We start from the raw sequence: 18,891 nt of genomic DNA, 5'->3' as shown, positions 1-18,891 counted from the left end.
CTTAACTAAGAAGTGTTTATCGTTCAGTAAAGTGTCAGTAATTGTTTTCTGCTTTGATTATTCATAACAGGGGACGAACAGGGAGGATCCGGGTCCTGTCTTTTAAAACTGGCATCATTTCTCTGTGTAAAGCACATTTGGAAGACAAGTACAGATGTAAGTCATGTATATTAACTCAGTATTCTTTTATTAATGTTGGCTAATGACCCCAGTTCTAGATGGGGAATAACATGGTGTTCTTATTTGACAGCAGGTTCCTCATGTAAGATGTAGAACTGCTTTCAGACTGTCATAAAATTTGATTTGTGCCGTTCCCTGTCAGATGTTAAATTGTAGGTATTTAAATAGAGAATGAGCATTAACTTCTCCAGTCCAAGTATTATTTTACATTACATCGACTGTGTCTGAGTAAAACACACGTTCCTCGGGGATAAAGTCCGATTTCCTAACCCCTTTGTCTAAGTCAGAAAAATGAATGTGAAGGTTTAATCCGTGCACTTGCCTTGTCTTTGGATTCTTATTTAAAGAGTACTATCTGGCATTCGTGTTCAAGAAACCTTGTTTATTTTATAATCATCTTATTGCGAGTTGTACTGACGTACCCAATTCTGTGATGTGACTAACATTTTATTATTTGAGAGACAGCTTGCCATTTCTTACAGGGTAAATAACACCTTACAGAATTTCCTTTTGATTAGCTATTGGGCTCTTCTGCTTAAAATTTGTAAATCCAAATTAAAAGCAAATGCTAGAGGAGGGACAGTTGAGATGACTAAGCAACCATTCATTCCCACTGTGAAGGAATGTACTTGTTTTTCCCCTTTAAATGCTCGTGAGAAATCTTTTCGGTAGGAATATTAAACAAACCTAGTGTATCTTGTCTTTTCTCTTTTCCCCTAAGGCCTAGCCACACAGGGATGTGGAGATGTGCTGAGCTTAAGGACGGGCAGGAGATAAAAGAGATTGAATTCCTCCAAAGCCACTCTGTGTCCTACTGTGCATTTCCCCCCTAGGAGTAAGCCACAAAATACACAAGCTCTTTTAGCTCTCACTTTTATGTAGTTTCCACTTGAGTTTTCTCATCCTAAGAACCCAAGAAAAAAGAACAGAACAGCTTTTGTTAGCCATCTGAAAATGTGTTTTGGATAAAATAGAATATTTCTGTGGGCTTTCGTCCTTTAAATATTGTAGTTACTCAGGATAGGTATAGTACCAGCACATCGTAATACCAACTTGATTCATCAAGGAAGCTTCCAGTTTGTGTTTCAAATAACCACTGAGAGGGAAGAGGTTTGAGGTTGGCGAAACAAAAATGTTAACTTCAAGCTGGGATATTTGAAGATAATTCATAATTCTGAAATCGTGTGTGCGCTGGAGAGACGAGAAAATGCTGTGAGAGCTCAGTGTTGTTACTGCCATCTTAAATATCTCGTTAAAACATTTAATTTCTTAGGGTTTAAAGTGTGCTTATGAGTAGGAGAATCTTCCGTGGGCTTACTTTTTGGGCAACTTTTATTTGAATACAGGGTAGGATTAAAATAATTTTATTTCTGAGAACAAAACATGTTGCGAGGGTTTGGTATATTCATTCATGCTGTGAATGCACGTATATTGGGCACCTGCTGTCCTCCAGGCGCTGCTCTTCTACTCCACACGTTTCCGGCACACAGTTGACCAAGATATGGTCCCAGCCTTGAGGGGATATCATTCTTCAGCCAAAAAGACACATATGAAATCAGTGACAGTGTAAAGTGATATGAGCTAATTACGAATATGTACAGCATCCTGTGGGAACATGTACGAGAAACTCAGTGATCGTATGACTGCATAAAGAAGTCCCAATTTTGATATATTTTGGAATCTGATGTCCAAAGGGGATGGTGCTTTGGGCCCGTTCTATGTTTCTTTTTTTTTTTTTTTTTTTTTTTAAAGGATTTTCTTATTTATTTATTTATTTATTTATTTATTTATTTTTGGCTGTGTTGGGTCTTCGGTTCGTGCGAGGGCTTTCTCCAGTTGCGGCAAGCGGGGGCCACTCTTCATCGCGGTGCGGGGACCGCTCTTCATCGCGGTGCGCGGGCCTTTCTCTATCGCGGCCCCTCCCGTCGCGGGGCACAGGCTCCAGACGCGCAGGCTCAGCAATTGTGGCTCACGGGCCCAGCTGCTCCGTGGCATGTGGGATCTTCCCAGACCAGGGCTCGAACCCGTGTCCCCTGCATTAGCAGGCAGATTCTCAACCACTGCGCCACCAGGGAAGCCCCGTTCTATGTTTCTTAAGGCTAAAACGTTTATTTTATGATGGTGGTCATGTCCTATATATAAAATATTTTCCAAAGGATTATGTTCTGGCTTAGGAAAAACTCACGTGTCAGAACTGTATGTGAGCTCTCATTACTTGCAGGGCTGTAGTTTATTTAAAAGTTGTCACACTTCATATATACACAGTGATGATTAACTTGATCCATAAAAATAATGTGCAGATTAGTGTACAGTAGAAGTACACTGTGGGAATATTGGCTACTCTTGAGAATTGGTGCTGGAATTGAGTTGGTCCTTAGATTCTGCTAACATCTACTTGGTTCTGCTTTTTGATGGTTGCAATTCTCTTTTTCCTTTTGTAGACCTTTTCAAGCAAGTGGCCAGTTCAACGGGATTTTGTGACCAGCGCAGACTGGGCCTCCTTCTGCATGATTCTATCCAAATCCCAAGACAGTTGGGTGAAGTCGCATCCTTTGGGGGCAGTAACATTGAGCCGAGTGTCAGGAGCTGCTTCCAATTTGTAAGTTATTCACCTTCTTAAGTAACATACTTATTCTTTTGTATTCTAGAAATTAATATAAAAACCCACAGAACTGTAGTTTCTCACATTAGCTCTTCCGTAGGCAGGTAGGTAAAGGATTTTTGATATTTGAAACCTCTGTAGGCAGTGGCTTCTGGAACTGTGGGTTTGGGGGAGAGGACAGTGCAAAGGAAGGGAAAGAAATCTGCGTCTGCAGCCAGAACCCCACAGTTTCTAAGATGTTGGGAGGGAAGGGAGTCTGCATGGTTTAGCGAGGGAGGAAATAAATCTCCAGCCAGAGAAATCCTTTGTAAAAAAGAAAATGACCTTTGTCTGTGCGTGTCTTAGTCTCTTCGTTTTTTTTTCCTAACCTAATTCTGTCATCGTAGCCTTCTTTTCAGTAGCTGTTGGTAAATAGTTGACACAGCTATCTTTTTTTAAAAAAAATTAATTAATTTCTTTATTTACTTTTGGCTGCATTGGGTCTTCGTTGCTGTGCGCGGGCTTTCTCTAGTTGCGGCGAGCGGGGGCTACTTTTCATTGCGGTGCGCAGGCTTCTCCTTGTGATGGCTTGTCTTTGTTGCAGAGCGCGGACTCTAGGCGCGTGGGCTTCAGTAGTTGTGGCACGCAGGCTCAGTAGTTGTGGCGCATGGGCTTAGTTGCTCTGCGGCATGTGGGATCCTCCCAGACCAGGGCTCGAACCCGTGTCCCCTGCGTTGGCAAGTGGATTCTTAACCACTGCGCCACCAGGGAAGTCCCTAAAGTTTTCCTTTTGTAACTTTGACATTCCTCTACTTTTCCAAGGCCTGGATGGTGACTTCCCGTAGGCTTACAACCAGGTCGGAGGTTTGTACTCTGCTAATGTCTGTCACTAGCTACACACACTCCTGTCCATTCTCTTTCGTATCCTGCCCCAGTGCCTTTTCCACACCATAATCAGTGTCCCCAGAAATACCCTCTTCCTCCCAAGTACCTCAGCGCTCCGTTGATAGCCATTTAGTTTGTTTCTCTTTTTTGGTAAGATAGATAATGCTGCAGTGAACATCTTTATGTAGTTAGCTCTTTTCTTTGATGCAAGTTTTTCCCTTAGGATAAATTCTCAGAAATGGGATTACCAGATATAAACAGTTTTGTGGCTTTTGATACATATTACCAGATGGCTTTTTGTCAAAAGTTGTTTGTAGTGCCATCAGCACTGAAGGAATGAGATATTTGGAGTGTTACATTATTCACAACGTTCTTATGTTGTTTTTCAAATGCTAAGAACTACTTTTCTTGTATGGGGTTTCTCCATCCATCCATGCTAATCTCATTACCGATAGAACTAGGTGTACCAATAACTGGGTTAGACCTGTATGTAGTCTGACCACAGACTAGGATAAAACCATAGAAGGCCTTCTGGGCAGAATATTGTGAATATTTAGATATTTAGAGCAGTTTTAGCATTCGTTTAATAGTTCACTGGGCAGAGTAAATAAATGCACACATAATAAGGCCACTTAATGTAGCATTGGATATACTGTTTGGATTGTTTTGCCAAAATTATGGCAAATTGGCTATAAAAGGAAAACAGGTGTGGAGAAATAAATGCATTTTTTCACCTCATACTCAAATCTCCCAAAACGTGAATAGACTATCACTTCCTCTGGGTTTTTTCTTACACGTTGCTGCGTTAACATTTCTACTCCAGAATGTAGACACAAGTAACTTTCACACAATGAATATTAATGGCCACAAATAGTCCAGATCCATTTTTTTCAAAATCCTATTATAAAACAACTTGCAGTGACTTAATTTTTTTTCCGAAGCGTTTTCTCTTTAGTCAAGTTTCAGTAACTTTTTTACTTTCTATTTGTGAAACCACACACACACACACACACACACACACACACACGTACACACACACGTGTTCGTATATACATGTATACACAGTTGTGTGTGTCTTGTGACTGTGGTTGAGAGTAACGGTCAGAGCTCGAACCTGCTGACAGCCGTCTCTACTGAGAGACGGTTCCTGCCGCACAGTCAGGCGGGCTGGCCTCAGGGCCACTGGAGCCATTGTCCTGTCGCCTCGCGGAACTGCTGGTGCTGCAGCCACCGTCACCCTCACTGCAGACTCTGGCTCTCTCTGTCTTTTTTTTTTTTTAATGTATCTGACATATAACATGGTGTAAATTTAAGGTGTACGACATGTTGATTTGATACATTTATATATTGTAATATGATTGCCATTGTAGCAGTGGTTAGCGCCATCACATCATATAATTACCATTTCTCTTTTGTGGTGGGAATAAGTAAGCGCTAGCCTCTTGAACTTGGTTGTCGGGACCAGGGGCTGCTGAACAGAAACTCTACTTTCCGTCGTGCCGTCCTCTTGTCAGGATCCAGGTCTGTTCCACGACAGCCTGTTGCATTCTCTTGCGGGATGCTTGCCTTCTTCACTCACCTGCCTCCTCTTGTTCCGCTCCGTCCCTGCCCCTGTAACAGCCACACTCTCTTCTCAGCGTTGGAACTTTGAACTCAGTCCACTACCTGATGGCGTAGTGATTGAACGCATCCTGGCTAGCCAGTCTCCAAGCTCTCAGAAAGGTTTTTTGTGAGACTGGGGGGAAATCCATCAAGATATTAACAGTGGTAACAGGACGGGGTTTTTTCCCTACTCTTTTGTATTTTCCAGATTTTCTTCTTTGAACATTTAGAATTAGAAAAAAAAAACTAGTAAAGTGCTAACTTTTCTTTTTAAGGGAAAGAAACATCTTTTGTTTGATTCCTGTTCATTGCCACTCATACGCTATTTTCAGGCCTTCTCATCACTTGCATAGATAGATTATTGCACTGTCTTCCTAGCAAGCCTCCTCTAGACCCCCTGGTGCCTTTCGTCAGTCTCACCGCTCTCATACTGATTTTAGAGAAACGTATTCACTGTATGACACCGTCCTTCGAAATCTTCAGTTTCTTTTCACGGTCCACTGAATAAATCCTAATTTCTCTACTTAACTCTCAGACCTTTCCTGATCTGTTTCCATAGCTGCCCACGGTTTGCTTTTACTACCAAGTAACAGCTTCTCCCTACCATTTGTACTGACCATGCTTGTAAATAATACTGTTACTACTGCTACTGATGGTAATATTTTACTTTTGTTCACACAGTTCTCTCATTGAATCTTCCCAAAAAACCCTTTGAGGAGAATAGAATAAGCAGGTTGGGGGGTTGTTTTTATTGTTGTTTTAATAGATGAACAATTTATCAGCGCCCCTGCATTTCCTCAACTGGTGGAAGAGTGTGATTCCTACTCCAGAGCGGACGCCCCCCCCCCCCCAGCCCCATTTTCCTCCTCATCCCCAAATATGCATTTTTTTATTTTAAGGCTCTCCAGCTTCCCAAGGTGAAATAACAGGCATTTTTTTTCTGGGTCTCTGCTAGAATACATGATGCCATAACAAAACAGGGAACATAGGAGAGTTGGGGAGAAGAGGAATCCTCATTTTAAGACACTGAGCGTTGGCAAATTGGATGTTGCTAAAAGGCTGGGGTGCACGTCCTGTGGGTACAGAGCCGGGCGAGGTTTATATTACTCAGATTTGGGGGCCCTCTCTACTTGGTAGGAATTGGCAGTCTGCTTGAACAGATCCATTGTGAATTCTTCCTTCGGAACTGGCGTCCTAGCCCTGGCGGGCTTTTCCTCAGCCAGGAGCTCTGGCTGTCACCTTGCCTTTCGGAAACCATGCAGCATGCATGAAAATTCAATGTTTGCTGTAGGGAAAGATAACAGGAGTGAAAATGCCCCCCTGCCCTTTGTTTGAAGCATAAGACCTTGGGAATGGGGCCGGGCTGGTTCCTTCAGCAAGCTTGTGCTCAAAGGCTGTTCTTTCTACCAGCCTAAGGAAATGAACGGCAGGAAAGTACTTGTTTCTCCTACAAATACATTCCCTGCATCACAGAAGGAGAAGTTGACTTCAGACTACAGTCTTTTTATTTCCTTTTTTTTTTTGCCACCGACTAGAAAACTTCCTTCTTTTCAGGTCGGTACAGTTAGGAAAGTGTCAGCTTCTGGCTCAGACAAGGGCCTGGCAGGGACAGGAGGAGAGCAGTGTTTGCACGTGCAGTGCTAGCTGGGTGATCTTTTTATAGGTTTCCTCAGCCCATCTGGAGATGGGTGGTGGTGATGGTTGCACAACAGTATGTATATGCTTAATACCATTGAACTATCCACTTAAAAATGGTTAAGATCGTAAATTTTATGGTATATGTATCTTACCACAATTTTTAAAAATTGGGGGAAAAAAACCCAAAAACTTTTTAAAAGAAAGAGAAAAGGAAATTGCCAAGTCCAAATAAAATGCTTTGCCTATTTAAAAATCAGTATAGGTCCATCAAGGAATTATCCATGAGACCAGGAAATGAAGTCATATCTGTGGATTTTAAAGGGGAAAATTCACTATAAACGTATGGATTTGACCAGTAGTATCTTCACTGATATTAAAGGAGGCAACAGGATATGTTTCTACATTAGAAGCATATGGCAGTCAACACGTGTACTGGGAAAATGACTCTTTTGGGCAGTAGTAGAAGTAAAGATTTGAAACTAGTTTGTTTTGGAAATACAGCTTCAATTAATGCATCATCGGGTTGATCTGCTTTCATATTCCATGGGATCGTCCCTGTTGACAGAACAGATTGACCCTTATGACCTCCGCAAGGCCAGGTCTGCCCTGGCAGTGAGTCAACAGACTGCCCAAAGGAACTTGAGAGATTGTCCACATCTCTCCTTTTTCAGATGAGAAAACTGAAACCCAGAGAGGCAGAGTGAATATTTTCTACATTCTGCAATTATATTTATGTCAGAACTAGACATCAGGCCCAACTTCCCTATGTTCCAAGCCAGCATTTCCTTCTGCTAAACCATCTGAGTAGAAATAAATGGCTTTAACCAGTTCAAATATTAGACTGAACGAAGAAAGTGTTAGCATGATCCTTTATATGAATTTTAGGTTATAATAGGATATGTGGCTAAATGAACACTCCTTCACCTACCCCAGCACACATGTGTACACACACACTATGATCTTTATTTAAAATACTCTAATCCCAATTTCAGGTGTCTAGTCTACTTCCAAATGAAATGAAATAATATTTCCTCTTAGATGGGCAAAACTTTACGTTTTTAAAAGTGACTCCAGAAAAGAGTCATGTATCTGTAAATTGGTATTTGGCAGTGCCCTGAGAGGTACTCCCTTCACCCCTCCCCCCCGATAGTCTTTGTAGTATTTTCTTCTGTAAACATTTTAAGGACCTTATTGTTTAGACAGAATCGAGTGTACCAACTTTATATTCAATATGCTTCACCTACAAGAGCTTGTGCGCCAAAATCTGTTTATTCTACATCTGTTTTCTGCCTCCTGTTGTGTTCATGCATTCAAAATGAATAAGTTGCTTTTTCATCTGTCTTCTGAGTTTTTATATTCCTCTGACAAAAATGAATATCATCTGTGCACAGTTGCTGTAATATAGAATGATACAGAAATGGGAATAAATTACCACCTCAACTGTCAAGAACAAGTGTGTGTGTGTGTGTGTGTGTGTGTGTGTGTGTGTGTGTGTGTGTAAATAGTAGATCATTCCAGGACATCTGGAGTAGTGAGTGGCAGAGTGGTTAAGCACATAGGCCCTGAAGCTGACTGCCCAGGTTCAAATCCCAGGTCTGCTATTTGCTGGGTGTGCAACCTTGGGCCCATTTCTTGACCTTCCTGGCCCCTAAGCTCCTGGAGCAGTTGTGAGGATTAAGTGAGCTAATAGAGGCAGGGCACTTAGAGTGGTGGGCACATAGTAGATACTTACTGAGCGTTAGTTATGATTATCTAGTGTATTTTAACATGAGAATAGCCCACCAAGATGAACAGTTCCTTTTATCTATAACCCAGCATCTGTAGATTAGATTTTAGAGACTCTTGAGATGGTGTTAAAGTACCATGCCAACACACTTCTTAACCAGTTTGACAGCATTCCTCATGCCAATTGATCACATTTTATATTTCCCATCCTTAAAATAACTCCTAAAAAATCCGCTTTGCCTAGGTTTCCTTTGGCCGTTATGGGCCCTTTTGGGACTTCCCTGGTGGTCCAGTTGTTAAGATTCCACGCTTCCACTGCAGGGGGCGCCGGTTCGATCCCTGGTCGGGGAACTAAGATTCCGCATGCCTGTATGGCGCGGCCTAAAAAAACAAAATAAAATAAAGATGTTCCTTCAAAAAAAAAAAATATGGGCCCTTTGGTCTTGTGGACATTCTTTTTACACCCGTTTGGACTGCTGGATACTCACTAATAACTACGATATAAGTTACCAGGGCTTGGTATATATAAGTAGAGGTAGCACCACCGAGCTCCCACTGGGCCTGCTCGCGGACAGAATTCCTGCAAATTTTTGGGAAAGACCTTTTATCAGGGTATTATCAGCATTGTCAGGAGTTCACTATTGGTTTTCAGTTGCTCTTCTTTTCTATTTTGACTATAAGCTGTGGTGGTTTACCTTCATAATTATGTCGTGGTTTATGCGGTTAACTTCTCCATGTGGAGCGGTAGATATTTTCTTCACCAGTGTTTCAAAGATAGGTTTGTGTTGGAGTTGAAACCTGTTTCATTTATACACTTACTGCTAAGGAAAAGCACATGTCATTCTGCTTCTCCTTTTTACCCTTCTAGAGCAGAAGTCTTTGTTAGGAGCAAATTTTCCTTCCTCTCCTCCCCTCCCCTCCCCTCCCCTCCCCTCCCTTCCCCTCCCCTCTTTCCCCTTTCCTACAAAAGCTGAGGCAGAGGTGGTAATGAAAAAAACCTTTTTTTTTTTTGAGAGCCATGCTTTTAGTTGGAAGTGTATTCTGGACTCCCTTTGATCAGTTCACCATTAATTCTAACTCAAACTGATACTTACCCACAAAGCTCAGAGAAACAAGGAAATATGAGTTCAACATTTACCATTTTCTTTTTTCCCATGTTTGTCACTGGCTTGTAAATTGGATTTTTTTTAAAAAATCTGTCTTTCTACGAAGATTATTTAAGATGAAGGGAAGTGCAAAACTTCTTCCTGGGATACCCTTATCTGTTTATCCAGGGTGTCTTGATATACTAACAGCTAAAGGGTTTTTTTTTGTTGTTTGCTTTGGGTTTTGGGGGAGGGCATTTGAAAAAATAGTAAAAAAAAAAATTTCTAATTAGCTTTTTTTTTAGCTACATTAAAAAAATACAGTACAGTCTGTTCCAGTGTTCACTTCTCTGAGTTTAGACAAATAGTTTTGTCACCACCACTACAATCAAGACAGAACATTTCCATCACCCCTAAAATTCCCTCTTGTTTTGTTGTCATCCTGCCTGCTCCCAGTCTCTGGAAACCACTACTCTGTATTCTGTTCCTGTACTTTTGCCTCTTCCTGAACTGGATTTTAAATGATTGTAGGAGGCAGCAGTGGAAGAGTTAATGTGCTGTCTTGTACTTGAGCATAATTTGTCTTGATACCTACTTGAGAAAAGATATTCCATGATATCTACAGGCAGATATATGTGCTCTACCATGTATCTGTGAAAGTTTTCTGTTAAATAAGAACTCTCTAGCATAAATTAATAACGTTGAGTATACTTACAGGTTTGCATAGATTTAAAAATTGTGCTTCTGTTCCCTGGAGCCATGGTGTTAATTGGTTTATTAGTCAGGTGGAGTGGAAAGCCTGAGGTCAGGACAGTTGTCCTTGAACATGTAAATGAAGAGTGGATAATCACTGTGTGTTATTGTTTGGGCTTATTTTATCTTTAATGGGTGATTCAGAGTCTTGATTAATATTTAGAGCAGTGACTGCTGGCCTCCAACCTGCTCATTATCTTCAGAACTTTAAATAAAATACTTGATATCTACCCAAGACAGCAGTTATGGGAAGCCTTTTACTTCTTCTTGTCTCATGAACACAACTGTGGACCTCTCAATCCTTATTTCAAACAAGAAAAATTTCTGGTAATGTTGGGCTTCTTAAACTCGTATTTATGGCTGAAAATTCATAGTCGGGTATCTGGGGAAAGCACATCTCGGCCGAGTATATGAGGGGACACATTAGAGCAATGAAACTAAGAGAACAGGGAGGACATCAGTTTGGTGTTACGTTTCTGTTTTGCGAGAAAACTAGTCCTGAAGAGTTTTTCACATTTTATACCATTGGTATTAATGCATTTCCCCCTCCCCTTTCACAGTTACCACAGTTCCTTACACTCTTGCCTTCCTTGCCCTCCCCCAGGAAGGGGTGCTTGATAAGAAACAATGGTTTCCAACCAATGTTTTATTTTGAAAAAACTTCAAGTATAAAGAAGAGTTAAAAGGATAGTATGATCAACACCTGTACGTCTCGTACATCTGTCCAACCCCTGGTTAGCGTTTTGCCCCATTTACATTTCACTTTTCCCATGTATGTGTGTATTTGAATCTACACACACAGACACGTCTTTCCCCTTTACCATTTAAAGGTAAAAGGCCATCATACCATAAAACATAAACCCCTGAACATTTCACCATATATCTTGTTTCAAAAAAAGACTTTCTCCTGCATAACTGCAATACTGTTGCCACACACAAATCTAACATTAAGTCAGTAATACCATCTAGCATGCAGTCCACACTGAAATGTCCCCATGGCTTCGGAATGTTCCTTATTTCTGGTAGTTTTCTTCCAGGATCCAGTCAAGGTCTTTGTCTTTCATTGGCTTGTCATGCCTCTGTACTTTCACTTAATCTGAACAGTCTCCCAGCATTTTTTGTTTTTTTCATTCATGATATTGACATTTTTGAAGAGTCCATGCAGCTTTCTTAAGAATGTCCCATATTCTGGATTTTTCTGGTTGTTTCTTTGGATTAGATTCAGGTTGAATTTTTTTGTTTTGGTAAGAGGACGATAGAGGCGCTGCTGTGTCTTTCCCACTACATCACAACTGGAGGGACAAAATGACACTTGGTTCTTATCAGTAATGCTAAGAATGGTAAGGTGGTGTCAGATATTTCCATTGTAAAAGTATCTTTTTCCCTTTGTAATTAGAAAGTCATTTTTGTGATATTTTGAGCGCTGGTGAGCATCCTATTCCTCAACAGCCTTTCACCCTATGGTTTTAGCCTCCATTGATGATCCTTTTCTAATTCAGTGATTACATTAGTGCTTGCCTAATAGTGGTTTTCTCATTCTACCATTCTTTCTGCGCGTATTAGCTGGTTTTCTTCTGTAACAGAGCTCCCACTTTTCCCCTCTCTTTTTCTGAGTATCATGGACACCCAGGGTGATTTTGCGTGTAGAGAGAATGGGACTTCTCCTGACTGAGCTGCTTTTGGATACTATTTTTGCCATGACATTGCTTAAAACGCCAGTGCACAGAATTAACCATCCTTTTCCCCCATAACAATGTAAGCATGTGTCTGATAAATACATTTCCATATCAGCCAACTCTTTTGTGGGACCAAGTCATATAACCTGAGTTATGTGCTAATGAGGATTGAGAAACTCATAGGCTTTTCTGTTTCTTTTTTTCCTTTTGCTACCTCAATTTATGTTAACCTGGCACCTGTCAGTCCATGTAGCTCATATATGTCATAGCATCTAACAGTAGGAGGAAGGACACGTAATGTCAAAAAGAAGGAGGAAAGGAGCTGATCAGAAGAGATAAGAGTATGCATTTATCTCAGTGCTTATTGAATATTCAGTTGTATCTTCATGTAGCTCTCAGTAGACCAGCATAGAATTCAGTTCAAGATTGGTACCTGGGCATTGTCTCAGGCAGGCCATATTTAGATATCAGAGCCTCTCGTACTCTTGGACAAGTTAAAGATTCAAAAGATTTTGGAGATCAGCCTTGTATGTTCCCATCGGAAATCACTTTTGTCCACCCTTCTTTAAAAACTCCTTTAGGCATACACATTTTAGTCTTAAAATAATAGATGATCTTGAGCTGTTTCCTCTTTGAGCCTTTTTTCATCTGTCACATCAAGTGAAACAGATTATCTCAAGAGTTACTTATCCCCAGGTTTCTTTGATTATATTATATGCTAAGTGTTGTAAATGGAAAAGGCAGAAAGGGATATGGATTACTGTATATACTTTAAAGCTTGGTCATTATCAGCCAAGTCTTACCTGATCTTCTGGGTAACAATTCTTGTAACAGAGATACAGGATATAGAAAACAGTCTTATATGTATAGTGTGGCCTTTCATGTGAGACCAACTGTTCTCTGAATAGAGGTAGCGTAGACTAAGAACAAGATGTGAAAAACATTGTGTGGAGCCTCATATAAATGATCCCTGGTGCCCCTACACTATAGTTTCCTCAACAACTCAAAGGTAAGACACAAGGATCTTATGTCTAAGATGATCAAAATGCCACTTTCCTTCTGTTTTATTTGTTACATGCAGGTTTCGTATAGTTTTATAGCAGATTTTTTTTATCACTCATTTGATTTTCATAAAAATTGGGATTGTTTGGAAGAAGAGTCATTAATATTCTTTACAACTTGTTCCTCCTTTTATGTTCGTTGCTAGTGCAGACTTCTCTCTTATGTAAAATATTCCACTGATGCCCTTGGTAGATTTAGAGGTTGTTAAAGAAATCGTAATAACAGCTCAGGGAACAGTCAGGAACTGCCTGTCCTATACCGTCTGACCCTGGCTAGCCATTCTCTTTGTACTTCTAAATCTTTGTGTACAGACTGTAATTCACAAAACAGTTTTGATCAATTTGAATTCAGCAAATCTTTCCAAACACTAGGGCTTTTTACAATCAGGGCCAGAAAAGTTGGGTTGTCAGCTATTAATGCTATAACCTATTAACAATGGCAGCGATATTAAAAGGGTTATTTGGATTTATGAAGGGAACATTTTACTAGTGAAAACAGCAGATGAAAATGGCCAGGAAGGAGAGATTAACCTTTTTAAAAAATCTGTGGTTTGTCCCCAGTATTTTCCATAAATTTCTGTCAATAAGAATGTTTGGAAATTCTATTCATGCATATGAATGCATGCAATATTTATAAATTTACTTATTATTTTTCTTCGAAATGGGCAGGAACTCTAGTAAAGAAATGAAAACATACACTCACACATGTACACACACACACACACACACACACACACACACACTCTTGTACTAGCTGACTGCCTTAACCTTGCTTTGGTTAATTATTTGCCATGAATAAATAAATTTCTGTTATTTGTCATGAAATACATTGCATAGAGTTTCTATTTGAAAAGCAGCCTGATTTCAAATCAGGGTCTACGATTTTAGCATGTTCCCTTGTTACTTCCAGTATGGGCTTTTTTAATTTATCAGTCCTTTTTCTTTCCTCTCTCCACAGCATGTAAATATATTTTTAGCTTAAAATTTTAAAAATTGAGGTATAATTGACATATAACATGGTATAAGTTTAATGTACAACCTTAAAAATTTTTAATTGAGGTATAATTGACATATAAGATTTTATAGTTTAATGTACAACGTGCTGATTTGACACTTACATTGCAATATGAGTACCACCCTAGTGCTAGCTAACACCTCTCCCACGTCACAGAATTACCGTTTCTCTTTTGTGGTGAGAACAATTGAGATCTAGTCTCTTAGCAACTTTGAAGTCTATAATACAGTATTGTTGACTATAATCACCGTGCTGTGCATTAGATCTCCAAGACTTATTTATCTACTAGCTGTAAGTGGATAATCTCCCCAATTCCCCTACCCTCAGCCTCTAATAACCACCATTCTACTCTGTTTTGGGGAGTTCGGCTTTTTTAGATTCCACATATAAGTGATACCATACATATTTGTCTTTCTCTGTCTGAGTTATCTCACTTAGCATAACACCCTCAAGGTCCTTCTATATTGTCAAAAATGGCAAGATTTCCTTCTTTCTCATGGCTGAATGAATGATATTCTACTGTATATATGCACACCACATCTTTTTTATCCATTCATCCATTGACAGACACTTAGGTTGTTTCCAAGTCTTGGCTATTGTGAATAATGCTGCAGTGAACATGGGAGTACAGATATTTCTTCAATATCCTGTTTTCGTTTCCTTTGGATATATACCTAGAAGTGCAGTTGCTGGATCCCATGGTAGATCTACTTTTAATTTTTTGAGGAACCTCCATAATGTTTTCCATAATGGCGAAACCAATTTACATTCCCACCAACAGTGCACAAGGGTTCCCTTTTCTCCAGCCTCACCAATGCTTATCTCTTGTCTTCTTGATGATGACCATTCTAACAGGTGTGAAACGACATCTCATTTCTCTGTCCACAACGTGTTAACCAATGTAGCCGTTCTCTACCAATCAGTAATTGAACAGGCCTATCGTAGCTTCTCGGCTTCTGTGTTGTAGAGGATAGCTGCCTGCCTGTTAGGCGCCCTGTAGCATTAGTTAATCAGAGTGGACCCATGTTGGTTTCTTAGTTTTGACACATGAACCATGGCCGTGTAAGGTGTTAACGTTCGGGCAAAGTTTCTCAATCTTGGCACTACTGACACTTTGGCCTGGAAGATTCTTTGTTGTAGGGGGCTGTTCTGTGCATTGTTGGATGTTTAGCAGGATCCTGACCTGTCGGGGGCTGTTCTGTGCATTGTTGGACGTTTAGCAGGATCCTGACCTGTCTCTGTACCCCAGTTGTGACAACCAAAAACGTCTCTAGACATTGTCAGATGTCCTCTGAGGAACAGAATTGTCTCTGACCTCGAGCATGGCTGCCTGCCTGTGAGGTTCCCTTCAGGCCCCCAGTATAAATTTTGCATCTTCCTACATTTTAAGCCAGATCATTCTAAATATACCCTCCAAATCCAGAAATAGACTATGGATTAGCCTTTTGCGTGTGATACTGTAGCAGACAAACCAACAGAGGCCATTTACTTTAAAAACTATTTAAAAGTAAACTGGGCGTTTGAGAATGTACTTATTTTGTCTTCTATTCCTTAGACAACCCTTATGAGTTTTTTTCTTTTTTTTTTTTTTGCTCTTCAGGATGAGTAGGTAGTATTTTTTTTTATTCTAACCTCATTCAGATATTATAATCCTTCCTTTTAATTATCGTGATCACAGTTTAATTCCCACCCATCGTTCAGTTCAGCAAACCTTCATGGAAGGTGTAGAAACATAGTTCCTGTCTTTAAATAACCTGCAACCTAGGAGAGAAACGAAGGAGGTTTAGACAAGTATTGTTTCCAGAGCAAAAGGTGGTTCCTTTTTATCATCTGAGAACTACTGGGTACAGTCTCTTACATAATGTTTACTTTTCTCTATACTAAGCTTTTTCAGTTTATTAAGGATTGACATGGTTTTTCAAAAGCCTGACAATTGCGATGCCAGTTACCTTCTCTTAAAAATATGTTGTATGTGTTTTTGGCAGTTGGAGTGTGGGGCTTGCTGAGAAACCTTGCCATTGCATTTCTTCTGTGGCCATGAATTGATACTGTTAGCCTGAGAGAAAAGTAAATATTCAGGTTGACACCCTGGTAGCCATTCAGAGCCTGGCCCTTGAGTTCCTAAGGGTTTATGGAAAGCACAATGGGAAAGAAACCCAAAAGTTATTCTGAACCCTGGCAAATCCCCTAACTCCCAACTTGCCACGTAATGTCCTTTGAAATTATTATATTGGTAATTACATCCCTTGGCTAGAAATTCCAGATACTGGGATTCTGGGATTCCTTTAACTGTCTGTTTTGTTTTGTTTTTAATATTTGTTTATTTATTTATTTACTTTGGCTGCACCAGGTCTTAGTTGGCACGCGGGATCTTCATTGCGGCGTGCCGGCTCTTAGTTGCAGCATGTGGGATCTTTAGTTGCGGCATGTGGACTTCTTAGTTGCAGCATGCGGACTCTTAGTTGCAGCATGCATGCAGGATTTAGTTCCGTGACTGGGGATTGAACCTGGGCCCCCTGCATTGGGAACGTGGAGTCTTACCCACTGGACCACCAGAGAAGTACCCCCTTTAACTGTCTTTGTATGTTGTTAAGATGGCATCTGTATAAAGCCACCCTGCCATCTGCTGTTAAGGCAGCAGCAGTAATTACAGTGGATTCCTTCCCTAGCTTCCATGCTGTGGGTAGTTGCTGACAGGAGAGGACCAAGAGAGAAGGAGTGGAGATGCAAGATGCTTGCATACTGTGGCTGTCACAGTGGAAGGAGCTGTGATATCCTTGCTTTGTGTGTGTGCGCACCATAAAAGAGGAAAGAGGAGGTATTGCCCAAAACAAACAAACAAACAAAAAACCAAAACAAAACCCAGGGCTAAATGGCCCATTCTAAGAGTTTTTGCTTAGATGGTTTGAAACTGGCATTTAGGGGCAGGGGCAAGGGCAAGGTCATCCTTGATACCAAGAGAAGCTATCTGAGACCTATATGTAGGTCAGCAGATAATGGTACCTACAAGGATGATCTCAATCCATTGCCACCATACCTGTCTTTTGACCTCAGCAACTTCCTGTCATTCCAAACTAACCTATTTATTTTTTTCTAGAATGATCAAAATGTAATTTTAGCTGGGTTTTAGTTCCAGTTCTTTTAGCTCTTTAGAGACGCTTGCCTGATTTTTAATTCTTCCCTTCTTTATCGCCAGACAAAAGGAGAGGGAATATAACACTAGGATACAGAATGGTTTGTAGTAAACATGAAAGATCGAAACAGAATGAGAATGTGAATCCCCATATCTTGTCTTCAGTGCTGTCAGTTGGCATAGGCGAGTGGTTTTAAAAGAGCCAAAATGATGGATCTTGCGTCTTAGGAGGTAGGAAGAACCTTGAGAATTTCCAGCCTTTAAGCACAGGAGAATCTATGGTATTTTGAAAGAGGAGAACATTCTCTAGCTTCCCTTGGTAATTCACACTAATGCTTTAACAACTTTCATTATCAGGAAATGCTTCCGTATGAGTTACAGCCTAAATTCTTCTTGTTCTGTCCTCAGTGGAGAAATTGAACAGCTGGTCACAGGCCTCTATGGAAGAACCATTCACATAATTGAAAACTGTTATTAAATCACCCCTTCAGCCACTCTGTCTTGCACAGTCTCGTGTTTTTTTGGGTTTTTTTAATGACTAAATAATCCCAGTTCCCTTAAACTGTTCTCATAGGTCTTTCAAACCCTTTAATTATCGCTCTGCCTTTCTGCCAAGCCTTCTCTAAGTTCTGGGTCAGCTATAGCCACCAGAACTAGACACTGTTTTCTAAGAAGGCTTTGAACAGTACTTAGGGTAATGTGATAATTTCTTCACACTATACTTGCTATGCCTTTATTATACATCACAGACATGGTCTTTCCCCCCCCCCCCCCCTTTATTTTGGACACCTACATTTGTTGCTGACTCATGGTCAGATTTTTTTTTTTTGTCTTCCGGAATGAATAGAAGCTTTCTGTTAATATTATGCTTTCTGTATTAAGCCTGAATTCTTTCTTTGTAGCATGTCTTTGAATCTATCATTAAACAAACTGTCATTTAAACTTAAGTCAGGGAAATAGATATAGGTTCAGATTAGGCAACAATAAACCCCATGTTTTAAATTGGAATGAATTAGCAATGCTTTTCAATTGGCTGTCTTTCTTTGATGGTTTTTGTCCTAGCTCGAAAGGGTTATTTTGATAAATTTAGTTTCTAGACCAGTGGAGCGAGAGATTGTTATAGGACGTATTGTAGCCGAAACTTGCTGTTCTTTTGACACAGTCTCTCATTGTATCTTTGTTTACAAGATGGAGAAACACATTCAGTAGAGACTAAATAATAATATAACTGGAAAGAGTGACAGTCCAACAACCAGAGAGGGCTGGATTCTGGATTTGTGTTGACCAGAGGTGCAGTCTGTAGAGTGCGGCCCATGTGTGACCTTGGCCTGTTGGATATATTCACTAGTGACTTTTTGGTGAAGACAGAACACATATTTTAAAATGTAAAACTTACACAGAGTTGGGAAGAATGGCTAATTCATTGGCTGTAAGAGTCAGGATTCTTAAAGATATAGATGAGATTATACAGTGGGCTAAAACTAACAGGAAAGTCCTTGACAGAAGTGGAAGGAGGGCTTCCCTGGTGGCGCAGTGGTTGAGAATCTGCCTGCCAAT

At 40.3% G+C, this 18,891-nt stretch overlaps 1 protein-coding gene across 6 annotated transcripts in view; it reads left to right on the top strand.

Moving 5' to 3' along the window:
• The window catches only part of DMD (dystrophin), a 2,123,648-nt gene that overhangs the window by 2,022,010 nt on the left and 82,747 nt on the right, over window positions 1–18,891 (top strand). For all 6 annotated transcript variants that reach the window (XM_057539128.1, XM_057539123.1, XM_057539125.1 and 3 more), the window contains 2 exons: window positions 71–156; window positions 2,622–2,779. In XM_057539128.1, coding sequence (XP_057395111.1) covers window positions 71–156; window positions 2,622–2,779 — 244 coding nt within the window. The remainder of the gene's footprint in view (window positions 1–70; window positions 157–2,621; window positions 2,780–18,891) is intronic.

This window comes from Balaenoptera acutorostrata, chromosome X, assembly GCF_949987535.1.
Source record: "Balaenoptera acutorostrata chromosome X, mBalAcu1.1, whole genome shotgun sequence".
In the NCBI taxonomy this organism is placed as follows: domain Eukaryota; kingdom Metazoa; phylum Chordata; class Mammalia; order Artiodactyla; family Balaenopteridae; genus Balaenoptera; species Balaenoptera acutorostrata.
The sequence above is the reverse complement of the archived record's forward strand: the minus strand, read 5'-3'. Positions and strand labels throughout refer to the sequence as shown.